Below are 23,512 nucleotides of genomic sequence, written 5' to 3' on the forward strand. Positions count from 1 at the left end.
TGGATATAACACAGACTACATGCTGGTTTTCTCTTTGAAAGTTTATTGTTATTAAAAAAAAAAAAAAAACCTCTACTTTTTACAGTTTACATTCACCTTTCAGAACACTTTATGTACCAGTTAATGATGTTATTGTATAAAAAGCCCACCAACTGCTTGAAATGGCTGCAATACATTTCCCCCATGTTCTGATATTAAAGTGGTTTAAATTCTTCTGGAAAAAAAACAGTGTAACTTCAAGTACTGAGATTTCAAATTCCCAGGTTAGAAACAAGTTTTCTAGATTGGGAGGAAATTTAGTAAAAATTCAGGCTAAAAGGAAATGTAAATAGAAAAACAAAACTAAAAACATTGTAGAAAACAGAACTCCCAAGTTAGGTTGAAAAAAAAAGAAAAACGCAACCAACCCTACCCACCCCCTATATTTCTCTTAGAAAAGTCACCCAATCCTGAAAACAGGGTCTCATACAAATATGACTAGCTTGATTTGCAGATCCGCTGGGATCTTACACTGACTCCAGTTAAAAGTTGTGTTTTTGTTTGTTTGTTTGTTTGAAACTAAGTCAGGTAGTTAGACTCCCATAAATACTGGTATCCAAATGAATGAAAACATCCTGGCTTTGGTATGGCTGCCCGAAATCTGGAAACTGCTCAAGAGGACACTGGCTTAGAGAGGGGAGCTGGGGGAGGCACACAAAAACCCCCAAATGGAGGTAAAAGAAACATTAGAACACATCCATAGCAAACACTGTTTGCAATTCTTGAGGACAACACCTTGACCAAACACACATATAGGCTCTTGATCAAGTGACACACACACAGCTTCTTAAACGGAATCAAAACAGGTTCTTGATCAAAATTGTCTGAACCAAACTTTATCAAAGTATCACTTGCAGAAACAGTTGGGATTTGGGAATTCATCTGATGCCTGGGGTCTAAAGAGAAATAAAGACCTCCTGGAATAAGAAGCCAGGACCCTCTTACTCTAGGAAACTCAAACTGTTTTTTCCCTCCCTGGTTCAGTTTTGCCCATCACAAAAGCACCCCCACCTCCTAACAAGGGTGGCTCTTCCACCCCTGCTCACCACAAGGGGCCTATCTGAGGGGTTGAACTGCTGATTTTTCAGCTCTAAAGGGACTAAAAAGTAAATCTTCTGGGATCAGGAATAGAATTTACCATGCTGTGTCTCAGGTGCACCTCACAGTTCCCCCCTTTTTCACAAGATCATGATTTGTAAGGGTTGTGAAGATACTGAGGAGCAGAAGGTAGTGATGTGGCCGAGAGCATGCTGAAGCGTGGCCTCAAACACCCTCACATTTACAGAAAAGGTGAAAGTATCCAGTCTTCAATAGTTACTTCGCAAAAGCACAAAGGAACCAACACAAGGCAAGGCGAGAGAACAAGACAACTTGCTGCTGCTTTGATGCTGTCAAATGGTTATCAATACGGTTCTTCCCCCCAAAAAACAAACTTCTGGTACAGTGCTAGGAAGACAAGACAATCATTACAACAAAAACAAAAACAAACAAAAAAAACACCCCACTTTTAATGGCCACACAAATATATCTAAACAAATTTCCATGACAGGGTACTAGGAGACAATGAGGTTGGGAGAACTGTCGCAAACCACGGTGACAATTCAATCAAGAGAGATCCTCCCTTAAAGCCAAGGCCACCAGGAAGAAACAAAAAGCAAAGCTCCAGGAGTTCCCATTGTGGCGCAGCGGAAACAATCCAACTAGTAACCATGAGTCTGTGGGTTCGATTCCTGGCCCTGTTGAGTGGGTTAAGGATCTGGCATTGCTGTGAGCTGTGGTGTAGGTAGCAGACACGGTTCGGATCCCCTGTTGCTACGGCTCAGGCTGACAGATTTAGCTCCGATTGGACCCCTAGCCTGGGAACCTCCATATGCCTCTAAAAAGCGGGAAAAAAACAAAAACAAAAACAAAAAAAACGTGAAGCTCCAGCTAATTGCAGATCTGGTTCACTCCATAGAGAGTATAATAATGGGGGGCTGGGAGACAAAGAAACACAGAACACCCAGGAAGCTTTTGATAAACAGCATCATTTATCCTGTTTTCTAAATGAGATTCCAATACCAGGGAAAAAAATGCAAGAAAAATTAGATTATAAATTAAAACTAAAACATATCTGTACAAGTCTACTCTGAGTCAGGAAAGTTGGTCTCTGTGGAAGCCAGAACACTGGAGGTGATTCACTTGCCATCACAGCTCCCCAACTGGCTTCAGGGTATGTACATCCAGAGACAACAGGAAGAGAATCACTTGAGACCAAGGGAATTATTTACAAATATTAACTAAGACATGGAAGAACTACTTTACTGATTGCCCGTGGAGATGCTAACACCTGCCCTAACCCCAAATACTTTAAAAATCTTAAGGTGGCAACTGCGATATGTAAGAAACAAAAACAAAAACAAAACCCCATCACCCAATGAGTCATTTCTCCAATTATCCAAAGGAGGGAAAGGGGGCAGGGAAGGTGCAGGCTGTTTCATCAGGATTCATTAGGGAAAGTGCAGGGAGTCACGGCTCCTCTACCTCCAGCCTAGGCCACATCTCCTGGGAGGCTGGGAGCGCCCAGAACAAGGTTCCACAGGTCTGGATGACCAAAGGCAACAATGGCATCAGCGACAAGAGTCAATGGGAGCTATGAGTGAGAGTCCATGGACCACCAATGATGGAATTATCAACCTCACCTCCCCACCTACAACAGACAACCCAGGCCATCAGCCAAGCAGCAGCAGGGACCACTTCACCTACTTGGGAACGGGAGAAAGGAGTGAATTACAGGTGAGAACTGAAATGACCACTTCCTGTTCCAGTTTGAGGTACAGCAAATGTGCCTGAATATACCACCTGCATTGAACAACATTTAAAATGTAGCACCTTCAGCACTTTATGAATAAGAAATGGCCCCTTCCCCCAACCCCATATACTGCTATGCGCATCGTCTCCCAGGCAAATGTTTGTCTTTCAGCCAGTGGAATGGATGGCATACGCCAGATGTTACACAAGGTATTTATTTCTCCAAGAAGGCTTAGAGCCAGGAGAATTAATCTCCCTCTGCTGGGACCTCTGCCCCAAGCTTCTGAGGAAACAGTGAATTGAGCTTGACAAGGCAGGTAGCTATGTGATCCGCTAATCAGATTCAAAACTCAAAAATGCACTGTAGAGTGTATCACTTCCTGTGCCTGTTCATGGTAAAAAGACCTACAGGTAACTAATAGCGTTGTCTCTTCAAACTCAAAGGAGGCTTTAAAAAGACTCAAAGGAGGCTTAAAAAAAAAAATAAGACAAAGTATAATCAAACAACAAAGGAGTAAGTAAAGCAAGCTCCCAATACTCCTGACAAAATAGTCTCATGCCAACTGATGACTGAAAAGTATCGAGGCAGGGGAAGAATAACACAAAGGCAGGGAGTGGCCGGCCACAAAAGTGCCTCTCGGAATCCACAACAGTGTTCACTTTCCAAGGCCGAGGAGCATTTCCCAAGTTAAAAACTTTCTATGAAGAAGAAAACAAAACAAAGCCAAAAACCACTCCAGAAAAGGGGTCAAGGGAAGAACACTGTAGAAAGTCAAGCCGCTGACCTCCGGCGGATCACAAAGAGCCCTCGCTGAAGCTGGCCCAAGTAAATCCTCATCTTGGTGCTGTCACTTGTCTTCCTCACCCAGATCTGCAGAGAAGGAAAAGGAACGAGATGAGAGAGGCCATTGCTGAGGGGAAAACTTTCCAGAGCACTGAGATACTGGCATGAATTAGGTGGGGGCAGACAACTGGCAACCTCTTCCTGTCAACTCGTGAGGCCTCCAGAGACCTCCTTGACCTCCGGCGTCCTAAAGGCAGCCTCTACTGCAGAAAGCAGCCATTAGCCCTTGGCCTTTCTCCCAGCCATCACCCTTAGACCTTTGGGCAAGAAAATGGAAAGCACAGTAACCTAGAGTTCCATTTTTGCCTTCACCTTGAGGAACCTTTTTGATTTGGTTCGATTACGGCATGACCAACATTCAAGACACATATATTCTGGAGATCCCGTCATGGTGCAGTGGTTAACGAATCTGACTAGGAACCATGAGGTTGCGGGTTCGGTCCCTGCCCTTGCTCTGTGGGTTAACGATCCGGCGTTGCCGTGAGCTGTGGTGTAGGTTGCAGACGCGGCTCGGATCCCACGTTGCTATGGCTCTGGCATAGGCTGGCGGCTACAGCTCTGATTGGACCCCTAGCCTGGGAAATTCCATATGCCGCGGGAGCAGCCCAAGAAATGGCAAAAAGACAAAAGAAAAAAAAAAAAAAAAAAAAAAGACACATATATTCATGAACATAAACTTTCAATTAAATTTGGAAATATTTTCCATGCCCCAAGGAACTTCCCTATTCTAGCCTTTCAACATTCTGGTTTCCTGGGAGTTGAGGCTAATGGTCATAAGGAAAAAAAAAAGATTAACAACAACAACAAGAAAATGCCCCTGAGTGAGCTAAGGCCCAATAAGGATCCTGAGAAGGCCAAATCAGCCTACAAGAGTCCTTCCCGGAGTTCCCGTCGTGGCGCAGTGGTTAACGAATCTGACTAGGAACCATGAGGTTGCGGGTTCGGTCCTTGCCCTTGCTCAGTGGGTTAACGATCCGGCGTTGCCGTGAGCTGTGGTGTAGGTTGCAGAGGCGGCTCGGACCCCGCGTTGCTGTGGCTCTGGCGTAGGCCGGTGGCTACAGCTCCGATTCAACCCCTAGCCTGGGAATCTCCATATGCCGCGGGAGCGGCCCAAGAAATAGCAACAACAACAACAAAAGACAAAAGACAAAAAAAAAAAAAGTCCTTCCCTCCTGACCACAACATGCTCCCATGGATGGGATTTGCTGCCTGGCATCTTATAGAGCAGGAGTATTCCTCTATAGAGGTGAGGACGAACTCCTCCAGCAAGGGACCTGCCAGAGCCAAGAGCACTCAGGACTTGGCATTCCTGCCACCAGGGATGAGAAGCAGAGCAGTGGCCTCAGTCACTTGACCCACCTGTGGGAGGGATGACTGGGCACCAGACCAGGCTGAGCTTATCTTCAGAACAACCCCATGAAGTGCTGTCACCCCCATTTCATAGAAGAGCAAGGCTGAGTCAACTTGTCTGATGGGAATCCCGGCCCCCTGCTTTTCCTGACTAAACCAGGGCACGCGGCTCTCCTCTCTCTCTCTCAGCATGTAATTAACGTGAAATTAGATGGAGACAGAAACCTATGTCTTTTAAAGATCTGCATCTCAGCCACATATTCAAGTACAAGTCAACAGATATATCTCCCCCTCCCCCACTCAGTTTTTAAATAAAAAGCTTATTCAGAAAAAAAAAAGCTATTTTCAGTTTCATCTCAGATTCCTTACTGTGATTATTTAACAACAGATAGACTTTAAAGTCAAATACACTGGTTTAAAAATAAGGATCGTTGGAGTTCCCGTCATGGCGCAGTGGTTAACGAATCTGACTAGGAACCATGAGGTTGCAGTACAGGTTCGATCCCTGGCCTTGCTCAGTGGGTTAAGGATCTGGCATTGCCATGAGCTGTGGTGTAGGTCGCAGATGCGGCGCGGATCCCACATTGTTGTGGCTCTGGCATAAGCCAGTGGCTACAGCTCTGATTAGACCCCTAGCCTGGGAATCTCCATATGCCACGGGAGTGGCCCTAGAAAAGGCAAAAAGACAAAAAAATAAATAAATAAAATAAAAATAAGGATCGCACATGAAGCTGAGCCTCTAAAGGACCTTGCAAAACAACTTTAAACTGAAAACTGATCCCAAGGAGGGCTGAATAGGCAGTCACCAGCAGCACACCCAGACCCACACACCAAATAAGCCCAGAGTCAAGTCATGCAGAGGCCAAGTAGCTTCGATGTCACTTAAGATTTGACCTGGAAAATGAGCTGGAATACTCCCAAGAGGAGAAAACTGTCTCCCTGTTTGTTACCAGAGTGGCATGCATGCCACACACTGAGGCTTCTCCTCTACAGAAGACATGTCTCAGTATCACTGTTCTCCTTGTCAGAACTCAGTGATACTCTATTATGTCAAAGGATGACAATCTTCAACAGAAAGAAAAAAATCTAACTTGCATTTGTATTTTCCTTTAAAATCCTGAGGTGTCACAGAGAACAACACAGGGGTTCTGAAGTTAGGTTCAGGTACTAAGGAACTCCATGTACTTTGTACAGTGACCAGCACAGCCAGGCACAAGCGCTCTGCTGTGAAATCACAAAGCCTACTTTGCAAAGCATACACAAAGTCTCTGAGATCCCCAGTTCTGCTTTGACTTGGCTTGGGGTGATGCACAGATCCCAAACTCAGAGAAAAATGACATTCATTTTTCTGGAAGCCGCTCCCTAACTTCTAAGTAAACAATCATTTTGCAAACTAGTCACATTTGAGGGCATTTTCAATTCAGGAAGCTGGGAGAATAGAACAGGCTTAAGTTATTTCATAATCCAGCTTCATTAGATTTACTGTGCACTGGCACGAATAAGCTACAGAGACTAGACACATAAAAATCAATTTCTTTGCAGACATTTGTGGACTGATAAAAGATCAAGCCAAACCATATTAAAGTTTTAAACTATTTTTTAAACTAACACTAGCAATACCTGTTACACACAGCTAACATCCTTCTAATGAAGGGCCAGTGGAGAACTCTCAGGTGAGTCATATCATCCCTGAGCCTAACCTTCAGACCCATCATACAGAAGTGCCTGGAGGAGTCCAGTCCCTAAGGGCACGAGACTGGTAGCTCGTTGTTCAGAAGTACAATAGGACAGTCTATTAGAGAGATAGCAGATGGAGAGTAGTGTGGGTCTGAGCAGGTCAGCACCTATTTACTGGGCACTTACTGTGTGCCAAACCCTGTGCCAGGTGTCTCATTAAATCCTCACAGCAGGAAACCAATTTATTAGTATACATAAAAGCTTGAGAGAAATAACAAAGATGGAGTTTGCTCCACAGGCAAGTCCCAGCCTCAGTAGACAGTTACCTTAAAAAGTAGCAGGATGTCAATGTGCTGACATTACACTGACTTGCTTTGTGTTCTCTCCTGCAGTCTATCCAGTCCATCTCAGTGATGCCCAACTCAATTACTCTAAGGGATGTTCACAAAACCACAAGGAAAACAAACCTGCATATACTGTGGTGATGCACAGTAAGGGCTTTTTCAAGGATGGCTGTGCCTGTGTGCACTGTTTACTTCCAAGTACTGACTTTAGAATCCAACCTACATTTAACACTGTGATACCACTGTACTTTCTTGGTGGCACCTGGTGGCAGAACTGTCCCATTTTGCTTTCCTAAATGGTGAGGGAGTTCAATCCTTACCTCATTGGCTCCAACAGAACTGATCACACAGCTCAGTTTCTGGTTGTCCTTTGACTCTAGATAGATGGCTTGACTCTTGTGGTACCTGCCAGAAACAAGATACAGTTTTATTTTTTATTGAGTTATAACTGACATGTAAAAAGCATTACGTATTAACATACACAACTCAATGAGTTTGGGGATAGGTACATGCCTGTGAAACCATCACCATCATCAGGGCCAGAATATATCCATCTCCTCCCAAAGTTTTCTCCCACCTTCTTTATTATGTGACTTTTTTTTTCTTTTGCAGTAAGAATATTTTACATAAAGCCTACCCTCTGAATAAATTTTAAGTATATAATATTGCTAAAGGCACAAATTTAAGAAAGGAACAAAGAAGAAAAGCAAGGAAGAAGGAAAAAAAAAAACACCACAACGAAAAAAAATATAAATAAAAGAGCCTTAATTTATCCAGGAGAGGGAGTTCCCATTCATCCAAGAGGGGTAACAAACTCTTGACTAGTATCCATAAGGAAGTGAGTTCGATCCTTGGCATTGCCGTGAACTTCAGTGTAGGTTGCAGACTCTGCTCAAATCTGTTGTTGCTGCTGTGGCGTAGGCCAGCAGCTATAGCTCCGACTCAACCCCTAGCCTGGGAATTTCCATATGCCATGGGTGTGACCCTAAAAAGACACACACACAAAAAAATTATCCAGGAATAACAGTACGGATTTCAGTTTTAATTTGTGGCTCCCATCACTGCATTAGATTTGATAACCTCCTAATCTTCTTCTAAAACCTCCATTCTTGGTCCTACTCACTGTAGAGGGGAGAAAGGGCCAAGGAAAGGGCTGAAAAACTCTGTATTTACTTTTTTTTTTTCGCCTTCTTAGGGCCACATCCACGGCACATGGAGGTTCCCAGGCTAGGGGTCCAATAAGAGCTGTAGCCGGTGGCCTACGCCACAGCGACACCAACGCCAGATCCAAGCTGCATCTGTGACCTACACTACAGCTCACAGCAACACCAGATCCTTAACCCACCAAGCCAGGCCAGGGATCGAACTTGCATCCTCATGGATACCAGTCAGATTCATTTCTGCTAAGTAAGCCACGATGGGAACTCCTGTATTTATTTTTGGACTATATGATCCAGTTCAAAAAAGTCAATTATAAATTTTCAAATAAAATGTCTGTTCCCCCTTTCTGCCTTCACTCCAAAACACTGAAGAAGGTTGGGTGGACAAAATGAATAGACGGGCTTGTAGTTCTGGTACTTATTTGCCTTGTCCACATAAGCCATCAACAAGAAGGCAGGCCAAATTCAGCTCTTACTTTGATTCCTCACTCAACAAATACTCATCAGCCACTTGCTGTGTCCAACTGACCATGCAGGGGGCTGGAGATAGACAGTGAACAAGCCACAAGGTCCCTGCTGTCAGGAGTTTCAAATACAGCGGCAGTGACAAATATTAAATAATCACACCTGGCAAGGTACTAACTAGGTGACATTCTGAGTGTCCAGATTTGCATTAAAGGACATCTAATTTGGCCTAGTTAGTCGGCAGAGCTGCTCTGAATGGAGTAGACAAGGCAGACTGTCCCCTTTCAGCCCCTGCCTCTAGTCTCACAGCCACTAATACAGGACCAGCTTCATCTTCTTTCAGGAGTTCAAGGACAAGGCCAAGGATGAAAGTAAGGAAGCCAGGGCCAAAGCCCAAATAAGTCAGTAACAACTGCCACAGGAGGAAGGAGCAGCTGCTGGGTGACAAGAGTTGGAAACATCAGCTGAGCTACTGCTGGCAGCCTTGGCCTGGGCCAGCCCCAATTCAGTCAAGAACATAACCTTTGGATCATTCTGACTGCCCAGAGTTGGCCTAACAGACCCACTAACTCATGTAACTCTGACCAAAATACACCTCTCAGCAAAGCACTGCTAGGAAGAAGACAGATTGCTTTGTTGGTATAATGACATAATCCACTGCTGGATACCACAGTAAAGGATGTACTTCATTCCCACAATGAGCACTTTCCAGTCCAGGTTCTGAGCACTCTTTAACCTCCTACTTAGGAGCTGGAAACTCAGGTTTCTGAGTCAATTTACTTCCTGAGAACACCATTAAAAGAAATCAAATCATAAATTCAATTAAAACAGTGAGACGGGTTTAGACTTAGCTTTAAAGTTGCTTTTGGTCAGGGATTAGTCGGTAAATTGGGTCAGGGGACCTTCATTATGCTAAATAAGTAACAGCACAAGGTCTGAACTGTACAGTATGAAGGAAGGCTGAATTAGTTCATAGCAAACTCAAACCTGAGTTTCTCTCCACATCTAAAACAACCATCCGATGCAAATGGCAATGTCTTGAAAAAAGGTTAGAATAAAAACACAGAAGAAGAAAATATTCAGTTTTATAGGTATGGTATAGAAGTATATTACTAGTGTGGAAATGAGCTCAATATACTGCTAAGTCAAGAAAAAAACTATGTCCATTATGTCCCTGTGCACGTAAGACAATATAATGCATGTTACATGGGTATCATATGCATACACAGAAAAAACTTGATAAATTTATATGCTAAAACTGTATAAAAATATAAAATGTGGGGAGTTCCCTGGTGGCTCAGTGGGTTAAGGATCCAGTGTTGTCACTGCTGTGGCCTGGGTCACTGCTTTTTATATAAAATATATATATATATATATATATTTTTGGCCATGCCCACAGCATGTGGAAGTTCCAGGGCCAGGGATCACACCTGCACCACATACACATGTGGTGTATATACATATATATACACACACATACATATATATGTGTGGGTATACATACATATATAATGTAAACTAAGAATGTTATTCCTTTTATTACATATCGTTCTAGAATAAACAAGAATTACTTATATTAAAAAGTAAACAATGTTTTCTTATCAGCCATGGTACTGGAAAATAACCTAAGTAACAAAGAAAGGTCACGAAGAAATGTCAAAAATTAATGTCTTATGAACACGTAATGTGAGAAAAAGAAATGTATACATATATGTGTAACTGGGTCACCATGCTGTACAGTAGAAAAAAAAATTGTATTTGGGAAATAACTATTAAAAAAAATTTTTTTTTTAAATTAATGTCTCAGGAGTTCCTGTCGTGTCTCAGTGGTTAACGAACCAGACTAGTATCCATGAAGACTCGGGTTCGATCCCTGGCCTCACTCAGTGGGTTAAGGATCCGGTGATGCCGTGAGTTGTGGTGTAGGTCACAGACGCAGGCTCAGATCCTGCTTTGCTGTGGCTGTGGCACAGGCAGGTGGCTACAGCTCCTATTTGACCCCTAGCCTGGGAACCTCGATGTGCTGTGGGTGCGGCCCTAAAAAGACAAAAAAAGAAAAAAAAAAAAAAAATTAATGTCTCAATGTCTGTTAAAGTCAACTCTGGGAGATGATTAGATTCAAACAACTCTCCAGAGACTGCAACTTCCTCCAGATGTGCCCAGTACTCAAACCCCAAGACACCTGGCTGGCTTTCAAGTAAACAGCAGGAGGAAACAGTGCAACCCGCTCTATTACCCCTGGAAAGTGGTCTGGGACTTAAACATCTGGCCACCTCCCAAAGCTGCCTACTCTGGGATCACCAAATGATGGTGGTTTGAATGTCCACCATTGCTCACCACATGCTGCACAGGAGAGCTAGCCATCATGTTTCCCAAACCAGAGGCTCTGGGACCTCCAGGGGATTCTCACACACCACAACATTGTCTTTGGGAACCATCATCTCCGGATATCAAATCTATTTAACAATACAAATTCTCTGGAAAAACAACAACAGAAAAACAAGCCCTCAAAAATTAAAGTACATCCCAAGGAAAAAAAATTAAAGCGCTTGTTGGGGGGGGCTTTAAAGATGAAACCAAAAAGTATAGGACAACCTTACCACACAAATTTACTTGGCAATTTCTCCTATTAATAAAAAGGGGGGAATTCAAAATATGTTTAGATATTAAACATGTTAAAAAAAAAAGCAGTTCTAATAGCACTAAATTAGTAAAAATGTATATCATCACCTTTTGCTAATTAACCCGTTTTAAAAGCTACAAGTCATCTCTGTTGGAAAAAATACTTTAAACAGCCTCAGAGAACAAGCCCCAAATGTCAAATTGACTTTATTACTAATGGAAATTCTGACCTGGGAATCCCTAAAATTAAGTTCTTAAAGCTTTACCTCTACTATTAAAGCCAGTGAACTAGAACCACCACTATTATGGAAAAAAGCAATTTCTTTGGAAGGTGGGTCAAAAAGTAGAGCAGGGAAGGGGTTGAATTAATTTAATTTTGTATCCTACTGGGAATCCTGATATTAATGTTTCATCCCCCCCCCCAAAAAAAAATGAATACTGTGTTCCAACTACAAGACCTCCAAAAGTCCCATTCTAGATGGAAACCACTGTTAGGGGCTAATGGTCTCCTGTGTCAGGCAAAGGCTGGAGTGTTAAATCCCCAGACCAAGTGAGTAACCTCACTGGATTCATTCTAGCAGCCCTAGGTTAAAGCGAGGAGAGAAAAGGCAGTCCACTGGCACTATCAGTGAGTTATTTTAAAATCTCAGGTACTTTCACAGTATTTTCTAAGGAGGGTCATCAGTCCAAATTAAAATGTGAGGAACACTTAAGGCAGCACATAAAACGTCTTTCTTAAAAGCAGTATAAAATCAAGACGAAGGAAGATGCTTATCTTTCAAAATGAAATGCAGCTTGATAAGCATTCAGGCCAAGGTGGGAAGCCTGAAACACACTCATTTTGCTGAAGTCGTTTAAAACTCAATGAAACATGTTTTGCCAGAAATAACGTTGCACCAAAATACTCCACATCACTGGGAAGAGCAGAAAGCAATTCGGCTGACCCCTCGGCCACAGACCATGCCTGCTGAAAAAGGAGGAACGAAAGCCTCCAAGCTGATAAGGACACAGAAGTCAAACATCAAGAGCCTGGTGGGAAGTGGGCGGTCAGATCTGCAACAACGGGAGGCACCAGCCTGGACTCCCATAAACACCTTCCAAACCTAGGGGGAAGGGAGGGACCTGCCTTTCAACTGATGAATCATGAACTCTGACAGCTGAGGCCAGAGAAACACACAGAACACAGAAAAAAACAGTAGTCTCAACATTTAACAACAGAATAAGCATCTTTAAAGTCACTGAAAGTAAAATGTTCCCAGATACCTTATTTTAAAGATTTCTGCATTCACTGGGAGACAGTGAAATTCCTTTAAAATACTTGGGGGGTCTAACAGAGCCCACCTGACCCCTGCCTAAATTCTGAAACATCAGTAAGTGTGGATTCTTTCTTTAGGAAAACAAGAATTTTATTTTACTGCATTTTCACCCTCCAGACACATCTCCTAAAGTCTAGGGATTAAGCCTTAGCAGGAGGAAGATCAGAAGCAACGCAATGACAAAACACACATCATCTGAAATATCACATGGCTTTGAGACTCATAGATCCGTAAAAATGTTAGTGATAAATCTCATCATTTTTGAAGATGGTTCTTATGTGTGGGCTTGATCTTTAAAGGTTATTTGGTTTTCATTATTAGAAACATTTTTCATCCTATTTCGCTCCTCGGTGTGTTGGGCTGTCAGGGCCTGCCCTCTAGTGGTGCAGTGCTCTGATACGCAACTTTGGGATACAACGCAACTGGCTTTTTTGAAGAATGCCAAAGAATCTCCAAATGACAAGGGCAGAGGTCACTAAGTTCAGGTTTAGAGAGTGACAGCCTTCACCACCTACTGAGTTATTAACTACCCTTAACCTCACAGGTGGAACTGACTGGTTTCAGGCATGACTAGTCTCTGAGCATTTTTGCCAACTTCACAAGTACAACACTATAAGATTAGCAACTAACATGATGCTAGGGTTTTTCTCTAAGAAAGCTCAAAACATTCAAAATAGGAGTTCCCGTCATGGCACAGTGGAAACAAATCCGACTAGAAGCCATGAGGTTGCAGGTTCGATCCCTGGACTCACTCAGTGGGTTAAGGATCTAGTGTTGCCGTGAGCTGTGGTGTAGGTCGCAGACATGGCTTGGATCTGGTGTTGCTGTGGCTGTGGTGTAGGCCGGCGGCTACAGCTCCGATTAGACCCCTAGCTTGGGAACCTCCATATGCCGTGGGTGCGGCCTTAAAAGGACAAAAGACACACACACAAAAAAATTCAAAATAAGCATTACTCCAATTATGGAATTTGGCGTTAAATGAATATATTTAAACTGAAAAGATTATAAAACCATCATAAATGACAATTATAGCAACCATATGATAACCCAGAAAAATATTCCCCACATAGCCAAGTAGAAAGGCAGAACACAAAGACATGTCCTCCATGACTATACTTGAGCAAGGGTGTACCTGCCGGTGGACAATGAACAAAGGGATAAATCAGAATTTAAAGAGGTGTAAAAGGTGCCAGGGTCAGGTGACCTGACCCCTAGCAGAATCCTAGTTAGAGAAAATGTTTGTGGAAAGAGTAAATACATGAATATTTAAGGTTTTTCATATTGTTTTGTCATTTCCTTCCCAATGAAAGGGAAAGGTGGTGGTCTGAAGGTTTCAAGCTGTCTTCAGCCTAATCAGTTATGTTTTAGGATACAATTCCCCCTGCTATGTTTCCTGGAATACTCGTGCAGTAGGATGATGCATGTGAAAGGGTACCTGCATCAAATAAACAACACTGAATAACATCTTAGAAACTCACAGTGTACATTAGCAGCTCAGAGGACCCAAAGAGGGCTACAACATGAAACCTACTCATCCTAATGCACACAGCCAGCCCCCAAACTCACCTGCCCATAAAATCCTTTCTTCTTTAGAACACTTATTAGTATTAGCACACATCGGCACAGGTGAAGGGGAGGTAGAGGGGAACATAAACCCTGACCCCAGTTTATAAGGGCACCACAAAGATATAAGCCTGTAAATTCTAGTATGATGACAGCAGCATGGAGAAAGGGGGTGACTATCAGAACACATTTTGGGGAAACACTGCCTTCAAACACCTAACAGTATCTCTACAGTGGAAGGGATACAGATTCGATCCCCAGCCCAGCACAGAGGGTTAAGGATCCGGCATTGCTATAGCTGTGGCATAGGTCACAGTTCAGGCTCAGAATCAATCCCTGGCCTGGGGAATTCCATATGCTGCTGGGTGACCAAAACACCCCAAAAAATAACACACCAGGAATTCACATTGCGGCTCAGCAGGTTACAAATCCAACCAATATCCATGAGGATGTGGGTTTGACCCCTGGCCTTGCTCAGTGGGTTAAGGATCCAGTGTTTCCATGAGCTGTGCTGTAGGTCTCAGATGAGGCTTGGATCCCAAGTTGCTGTGGCTGTGGTGTAGGCTGGCAGTTGCAGCTCCAATTTGACCCCTATACTGGGAACTTCCATATGCTGTGGGTACAGTCCTGAAAAGCAAAATAAAAAACGAAAAACCCCACACCATCTAACAAGTAGTATTAACCCAAGACTCTTGATGTGCTTTTTTTTTTGGACACGTCCCTAGCATGCAGAACTTCCCAGGCCAGGGGTCCAACTCGAGCCACAGCAATGACCAGAGCCACAGCAGTGACAGTGCCAGATCTGCCGGTGAACCCTGAGCCACCAGAGAATCCCCTGATACACTTCTAAGTGTTAATCCACCCTGAGTATTCTATTAGTTCAGCAGCAGTCAGGCTCCAAAATAACTATAGAGGAGCCCCAGCCCTCTTCCCAAATGGTTCTTCTGAGAGTCTAACCAGTCATCTGGGTTTATCCGTAACATACCATCTTTTATCATAGTACAATTTGCCATCTTCTATCCGGGCTTCAAATCTCTGAGCTGGAGACTCTGCAGGTGTGGCAGGTAAGTGTTCAGGAGAGGATGGGGATGCTGGAGGAACCAAAGAGATATTTCAATGACTTAGCATCTAACGAGCATGTGGTCCACCAGCTAAGGTACTTAAAACTGAAATGCCATTAAAAAGGTGGTAATAATCGTGATTATCACGGCCTTAACAGTTATAATAAGTGAGAATTCAACAGAATTCATGTACATCACATCTAACTTCATCCTCAGACCAACCTCATGAGGATGGCGAGGCAAAGATGAACTTCACTTCACAGAGAAGCCCGAGGCTCGGGCAGGCTCAGGGATCTGCCCAAGGCCGCTCAGAGGAGGACTAAATATCACTGACCATCAGAAGCTCCAATGGCCAAGAATGAGAAAAAGCTCTTAAAATTCATAAAAATGACATCATTTCCAGAAACGTTATCACAAGGCACAGCAGGTTATTGGGTACATATAGTCAAGCTAACAGTACTAACAGCTACAGTGGTTCAAATCACCTAAACTCACACACTTACTCACAAAAACCCCTCCCCACCAGGCCTTCAGAAACTCAGGACCTCTCTGTGGACCACGGCGGCTCTCAGGAAGAAATTATTGAGAGTGAGAAGAATCTTGTTTTCCTTCCCAAGACTTGGCAAGTATAGGGCTGTGTGAGTAATCACAGTGCTTAAAACAAACAAAAAATGCCTTGTCAGTTCAGAATTCTATTTTGTAGCCTAGCAAGGACTCTGAAGCGCTGCTCTAAAGGGGAACTATCTGCTCAATGGGCCGGCTCTGTAGGCGGGGACTGGGAGCGGCCGGCTCCCTTACCAGAACCAGGCTGCGAAAGGTCACTGATCAGCATACCCAGTACTAAGCACCACAGACTAACACTGAAAAATCCTTCAGCATTTTCAGATATGGATTTGTACTTAAAACTGATGGCTGATGTCTACACAGAAGGAAATAATAAAATGTTCCTTTTACAATAAATCTTAAGGAAAAGACAAAAATAACTACATGTAAGGTCTAAAAAAAAAAACAGGGGAGGGTGCATTTTAGGTTTCCTCCAGTTTTCATGATGCCCGCTCCTAGCCAAACAATGAACATTGTATTTTTGAAAGTTGTAGTAACTCCCTGTCAAGTATTCGCATGCTTTCCCAACAACATGACAGGAAGATTGCACAAATGCCAGTAACATTGTGCACTTACCTGGTCTCTTGGGTGACTTCAGCTGTAGGGAGAACAACGAAAAAATCTTAGAGAACATCATTTCAGGCGCAACTTAAGTGTCAGGTTTATCAAAGTGATTTCACAAGTAACATGTGAATTAAGCAGAAAACTGTATCAAGCCTAAGCTTTCAAATAAACAAAAAAAAAAAAATCCAACTGTACCTTATTTAACGTTCTCAGATCTTCCATGATCTGTTCATCTGTTAACAAATAGTTTAGCTGGGGTGTTGAGAGTTAAGGGAATGTGTCTGAAAAGGATGGTTTCCAAACAAAGAGACAGCAACAGGATGGTGCCAGCATTTGAGACTCTACAAAGAGAGTGTTCGATGATGTTTCTGCAGTTTACCTCCTGGAGCTTTTTGCTCCTCCTACTACGTGCCCTGGAGTGGAGTACGTAACAGAATTCACAGCCCCACCTTACAAACCTCTCTGGTAAGAAGGGGAAAAGAGATTCCCTAGGAGACCACAGAAACTGTGAGCACGGGACACAGAAGGACACGTCACCCTCAACTGATGAAATGCTTTTGTTCCAAAGATCTGACAATGTCCACACATGTACAGGATTAATCTTGCCTAGCAACTCAAATTCTCAGCTGTGACAATGAAGGCACCTGAAAGCCCTTTCCTTGCAGCAGACAAAACAATGAAGCCACCATGTACAAATGGCTATTTATTATGGCCTCGAGAGGATGGAAACAATACTTCTCCCCATGTGGCCCCTGCCCATTCTCCTGTGTATGATTAAAGGGGCTTCTAGATGTCTGACTCAAGTGCCTTTTGCTTCAATTAAAGCACAGTTTGCAATCCACTGTTTTGGAGACAGAGCTAACTGAAGTATACAGAAGGCAGATATGACTATCCTCATTTTACAGGTGGAAAAACCTAAGGTACATGAACTATCCACCTGCCCCTAAATCTCTGAGTGGGTGTTAAAACCAGCACAGCAGAGTTCCCATCTGGCTCAGTGGTTAACGAATCCGACTAGGAACCATGAGGTTGCAAGTTTGATCCTTGGCCTCACTCAGTGGGTTAAGGATCCCGTGTTGCTGTGCCTCTGGTGTAGGCCGGCAGCTACAACTCTGATTCAACCCCTAGCCTGGGAATCTCTATATGCCACGGGTTCAGCCCTAAAAAAGACAAAAAAAAAAAAAAAAAAAAGGCACAGGGTCCCTCTCCAAATACCTGCTCTCTAGATCCCTCCCACTGGAGGCAGTAACAGTTGGGGACCCCAATCATAAAAGAGCCACCCCCCATCTCGTGGGTAAAGAGATGTGCTTTCCAACCAAACATGACCATTTCTGCAGGACAGTGGCCATGTACCTTCTATCAACCAGAAAAGCCTAGGAGTCAAGAGTCTTAGGGGAAAAGTGATTAAGGCTTGATGCAAATGGATATCTGGAGCAGGCTTTCTCCTCTTGTCTGGGATGGGGACAGGATCATTCGGTCGCCTCCGCAACTTTCTGGTCATGATGGGTTTCACCTCCATTGAATCTGTGGCAAGAAAGGAATGGGTCAATCTATCCAAGTCAGTAAGATTTGTAGTGTAAGAATATCCGCCCCTCGTGGCCCAGCAGGTTAAGGGTCCAGCGTTGTCGCTGCAGCAGCTCAGGTCGCTGCTGTGGCTCAGGTTTGATCCCTGGCCCGGGAACTTCCACATGCCACAGGCACAGCCCCTCCATCTCACAAAAAAAAAAAAAAAAAAAAAGAAAAAAAAAAAAATCAGCCCTATATCCACTCTATCGGAACTGTTTTACGTGGAGGCCTGGTCCACCTGTGGCCTGGATGGGACTTCAGAGCAGGTCTCTGCTCAGGAGATGGACAACCCTCTCAGAAACACAGCCTGGCCCTGGCCCTGTAGGCTCCCATTGCAGCCTGACATCTTTCTGGCCCCCTGGGAACCAGGTCTTTTCCTCCTCCCTCAAATCAAGAGGCCACAGTGTAGTAGGTTCTTGGGATCAGAGGGAACCTTTGTGTTGTCTCAGTCCCGCAGAAAGTGGGTGCACCAAAGCCCATTGGCACTAAAAGGGCTCTGTGAGAGGCCACTGGTCTCAGTCCCAACATTCACACATGAGATTTACAAACCTGGGCTCCTTTCCTTTCATTTTGTAGCCTTCTGAATCCACCTAACTCTGCTGACTTATAGCAGGAAGGCTCCCAACAAAGGCCTCCTCCCCTCCTCCTTGCTGCTCTCCACAGGCTGACACTGTCACCTCCAAATCTCTCCTCTCCCAGGCGCTCCCACACAGACCACTCCTACTCTCCCCATCTGCCTCCTTGGGGTCCTTTCTGCTGGCCTATTCCTTAAGCTGGTGATCACAGGGTCCAGTCAGTTCTCAGCCTGTATCCCAGTAAATCTCATATCACCAGTCAGGCCTACTCAGCCTGCTTCACAGCTACAACACCACCCACTCTTCTCAGGTTTCCAGTGAACTCACTTCTCCCCTGGGTATCAGGATATCACATCCATGCATCCATCTCAGCCAGGACCCACTCTGTCTTCCCTCACCCTCATGTTCAGATTCACCAAAGAATGGCAGTCCCACCTCTTAACTACCTCCTAACTCCATCCCCTCATCATCCCCTTGCCTCATAGGGATTCTTACAGTACTTTTATCCAAAACACTACTTCAGTGGAAGGAAGGCACCCTGAAGAAGAGACAAATCAGACCCTTTTGCACATCACTCCTCTTATTAAATATTTCAATGGTTCACCACTTGCTACAAGATAAAGGCCACATCTCATCTCTGGCCTTCCTCCTTGACTTATACACAGCCTTTATAGACTGTTCTCTCTGCCCAGCCTCTTCTTTTCTGCCCAGCAAACTCCCACACAACCTCTGTTGAGAGCCAGCTCCATGGAATAAGGTCACAGTCCTAGAAACAGAGTCAAAAGACATTTCTGCATGTTGCTCTTAAGAAGAGAAATGGGCAGGAGTTCCCACTGTGGCACAGTGGTTAACGAATCCGACCAGAAACCATGAGGTTGAGGGTTGGATCCCTGGCCTTGCTCAGTGGGTTAAGGATCCAGCATTGCTGTGAGCTGTGGTGTAGGTCACGGATGTGGCTGAGATCCTGCTTTGCTGTGGCTGTGGCATAGGCCAGTGGCTACAGCTCCAATTAGACCCCTAGCCTGGGAACCTCCATATGCCGTGGGAGTGGCCCTAGAAAAGGCAAAAAGACGAGGAAAAAAAAAAAAAAAAAAAAGAGAAATGGGCTATTTCTCTCCAGAAGCAACAGGCTGGCAAGCACAGTTTAATAATGTGAGTCTCCTGGGAGTTTGACCAGGAGGAGTCCCGAGGGGCTCAATCTGGTGCACTGATGGCAGACAGACTCCCAGAACCAACACTCTGGCCTTGGAGTGTGGACAGGCTGAGGCAGGCACCAAGCAGGAAATCAGCTTTCCTCTCAGACCCATGCACCAAGCACAGAACACCTCTAACTGGCTTTAACCGGAAAGCCCCTCTGACCCAGAGGCCTCTTTGTAGGTTTGCTTCCCTTGGATACAATCTGCAAAACCTAACTGAACATCCCACAATTAAGTCAGAAGCAGGGAAGCGTTTGTGACAGAAACGCCAGGCAAGCAATGAGACGAGGCACACACACATATGCCTCCAAACCATAGCGCCTATGTGGCCTTGACGAGTGTAAACCCCACTCTCTATTCTCCAGGCGGAGCGGGCAGAGACAGACCTAACAAAGGAGCAGGCAGCCGTGGGCCTGCAGCTATGAAATGGGAGTGCAGGAGTTCCCATCGTGGCTCAGTGGAAACGAATCTGACTAGGAACCATGAGGTTGTGGGTTTGATCTCTGGCCTTGCTCAGTGGGGTAAGGATCCGGCGTTGCCATGAGTTATGATGTAGGTCGAAGACATGGCTCAGGTCTTGCGTTGCTGTGGCTGTGGCAGAGGCTGGTGGCTGTAGCTCCAATTCAACCCCTAGCCTGGGAACCTCCATATGCCTCAGGTGCAGCCCTAATAAGACGAAGAAAAAAAAAAAAAAAAGAAAAGAAATGGGAGTGTAGTGGGTGGGTGCTGCAGGGGGATATGGGTGCTCACCAGTGTTTATAGCACAGTCCCTACAAGAGAAGATCCTGATATCATTATTTACCCACAATTAACATGCAATTACTAGCTGGCCTATGGTTGTGTATTTCTCAAGGCGAGTCATTCATTCCCACAGCCCACTGCCTGCAGTGTACAACTGCAGTAACAGCTTCATTTGAACATACTTTCACCAGGAAAACAAAGCCATACTTGTTTAGTTACTGAAAGACCAAAAAAAAAAAAAAAAAAATTTTTTTAAGAACGGCAGTGATTCAGAGGAGCACCCTTCTTTAAAGAAAAAGAAGATGACAGAAAAGCCCAGACAGAGTCAACACTAGCAGAAGGGCAATCACCCCCACAGGAGGGGCAGTGCAACATTGGGGTGGACTGTAGGCCTGGAGCAAACCCTGGCACACCCCTCTCTAACGGCAACAACACAAACTGAAGCCGCATGGTGACCACAAATGGGGGTGGGAGATAAAAATCAAGGTCAAATCAGAGTTCCCTTGTGGTGCAGTAGGTTAAGGACCCGGCGTTGTCACTCCTGTGGCTCTGGTTACTTTTGTGGCAAGAATTTCATCCTTGGCCCAGAAACTTCTACATGCCATGGAGGCAGCCTAAATAAATAAATAAGTAAATAAATAAATAAATCGAGCTCAGGTCTTCGGTGGCCAAACCAGGGCCGGAATGAAGGGACCAACCTCCATCAGGCCAAAGCTGCCCCAAGGCAGGGGTAGCAGTTCAAGAACGAACCGATTAAGTCCCCTCCACACCCTGGGTCCCGAAAGGGCAGCATCAGGAAAGAACATCGTGGGGACAAGCCAGCTCCACCCCTCTTCGTTCTCCCTCCCCCGCTACTCACCTGGGGCCTCTTCTCCCCCCACTAACAAGGTTGCCTGCTCGCTGGCATCTATTCCACACTGTGTGAAACTGCTCCCGTATCACTACAACTGCAGATGCCTTTTAAAATTTTACAATCAGTGGAAACAAGCTGGACACATCTTTTCCTTCATTCGGGAGAACTGGCTCTCTAAACCACCTTTCACTGGGGAAAGCTTGGAAACTTTGTCAGTCTTGGCTTAAGCTTCTCGTCAGCCTCTTACAGCCCTTTGTTTTTCAAGAGATCTTCATGTTGAACCCGAAAAGGAGAGCTTAAGAAATAACGTTCCCAGACAGAGCCAGGCCACACTGAGACTGGGCATCAACCCACAAAGGTGAAATAAGTCACTCATTGAGGGGAGGGAAATGGGCCTTTAAGCCAAGTTCACAGCAGCACCATCTGTGGAAACGCTCATTACCCTTCCAGCTCCAGCGCCTCCTCCTCCACACTCCATCATTACCTTGGCAGTGCTTTCCACACCAAGGGTACCAAACGGCTTGAGGAAGGACATTGGTACCTTTAACGCCCATGGCTAGCTTTAAGCACGTCTGTAATCTATTTTACGTGTCACAAGCGACTTCCCCACAGTTATCTGTCTTTTCTGCCCTGGCAGGCTTGGCCTCTCAAGTCACTGAGGACGCCTCCTGTTTCTGTTAAGGTTCCGGCTGTAAAACTGCCTGGCCAAACAATGTCTATCGCTTGTCAATAACCAGGATGTCAAATGACAGGTGAGGTGACTGCAGCCTTCCTTGCAGATGGAAAGGGAACAGCTATAAACTGACAATATTTCCCACCGGCCTAATGAAGGCTCAGAGCATCTGGTGGCTCTAGCAGAGAGCGATGAGGCATCCATGCCAGCCAGAGCCACTGTCAGAGAAGACGGTGTACAGGTCAGAAAACAGGCAGGCCAACTGGTACTGGATAAGGTACCACTGCACTTGCCATTTAAATAAAAAGACATTTCAACAAAAACAAGACGGGCTGTTCTGAAGATGCTATTTCAGCATCCTTTCTCACCAAACCACATTTCTGAGCCCTGTCAGTGGCCTTCAAGGAATTCATTCCTTCTGCCATGACTTTTTAAATTTTTTTATAATGATTTTTATTTTTCCATTATACCTGGTTTACAGTGTTCTGTCAATTTTCTACCTCACACCAGTCAGAATGGCCATCATTATAAGTCCACAAATAACAAATGCTGGAGGGGGTATGGAGAAAAGGGAACTCTCCTGTACTTTTGGTGGGAATACAGATTGGTACAACCACTATGGAAAACAGTATGGAGGTACCTTAGAAAACTACATATAGAATACCATATGACCTAGCAATCCCACTCCTGGGCATATATCCGACAAAACTTTCCTTGAAAAAGACATGTGCACCCACATGTTCATTGAAGCACTATTCACAATAGCCAAGACATGGAAACAACCCAAATGTCCATCGACAGATGACTAGATTAAGAATATGTGGTATGTATACAATGGAATACTACTCAGCCATAAAAAAGAAAAAATAATGCTGTTTGCAGCAACATGGATGGAACTAGAGACTCTCATGCTAAGTGAGGCAAGTCAGAAAGAAAAAGACAAATACCACATGATATCACTTATATCCGGAATCTAATATATGGCACAAATGAACCTTTCCACAGAAAAGAAAATCATGGACATGGAGAACAGGCTTGTGGTTGCTGAGGGGGACGGAATGGGATGGATTGGGAATCTGGGGTTAATAGATGCCATGACTTTCAATGTGCTGGTTATCAGAGGAGAGATTTTTCAAGAGTCAGACTCCTACTTTAGACACAACCACATGATCAACAGTGTATAATGGGGACCAGAGCTAGAGGTCTATGTCAGCTGAAGGACCACACTGTCACAGCACCAGAAACAGAGGGGACATACAGCTCTTAACTGTTAGTTTTAGCTTCAAAGTCAGCCTTAAGGGCATATATAACAACAGGTATTTAGAGACCCCCTACAAAAATCAGACAGCCTTAACACCTTCTGAACAAGACTGTAAGAGTTCAATTTTGGGGTGCACAGAAGGCAGGACACTTACATATCCAAGTGGCAAACTCACTACTAACATGCCTTGCAATATTTGCTGATGAAAATTTTGCCAAGTTCTAAAATAGCTAGTTCCTGGAGTTCCCG

The 23,512-nt window shown here is 44.4% G+C and overlaps 1 protein-coding gene across 32 annotated transcripts in view; it reads right to left on the reverse strand.

The window, feature by feature from the left end:
* The window catches only part of SUDS3 (SDS3 homolog, SIN3A corepressor complex component), a 423,529-nt gene that overhangs the window by 387,478 nt on the left and 12,539 nt on the right, over window positions 1–23,512 (reverse strand). For 31 of the 32 annotated variants that reach the window (XR_014825538.1, XR_014825530.1, XR_014825529.1 and 28 more), the window contains exons 7-12: window positions 17,827–17,922; window positions 16,594–16,655; window positions 16,411–16,432; window positions 15,156–15,261; window positions 7,365–7,449; window positions 3,615–3,700 (exon numbers count right to left, since the gene is read on the reverse strand). Coding sequence is in view for 3 of the 32 variants with exons in the window: in XM_021071893.2 (XP_020927552.1) it covers window positions 3,615–3,700; window positions 7,365–7,449; window positions 15,156–15,261; window positions 16,411–16,432; window positions 16,594–16,655; window positions 17,827–17,922 (457 nt within the window). In the remaining 29 variants the exon portion in view is untranslated. Of the gene's footprint in view, window positions 1–2,050; window positions 3,701–7,364; window positions 7,450–15,155; window positions 15,262–16,410; window positions 16,433–16,593; window positions 16,656–17,826; window positions 17,923–23,512 lie in introns of those variants that run through there. The other variant, NM_001243408.1, reaches the window with a different exon arrangement.

Source organism: Sus scrofa, chromosome 14 (assembly GCF_054392235.1).
Source record: "Sus scrofa isolate SSC_HxYL_T2T_F1_AM1 chromosome 14, Sscrofa_HxYL_maternal_Yorkshire_Landrace_v2.0, whole genome shotgun sequence".
Lineage (NCBI taxonomy): Eukaryota > Metazoa > Chordata > Mammalia > Artiodactyla > Suidae > Sus > Sus scrofa.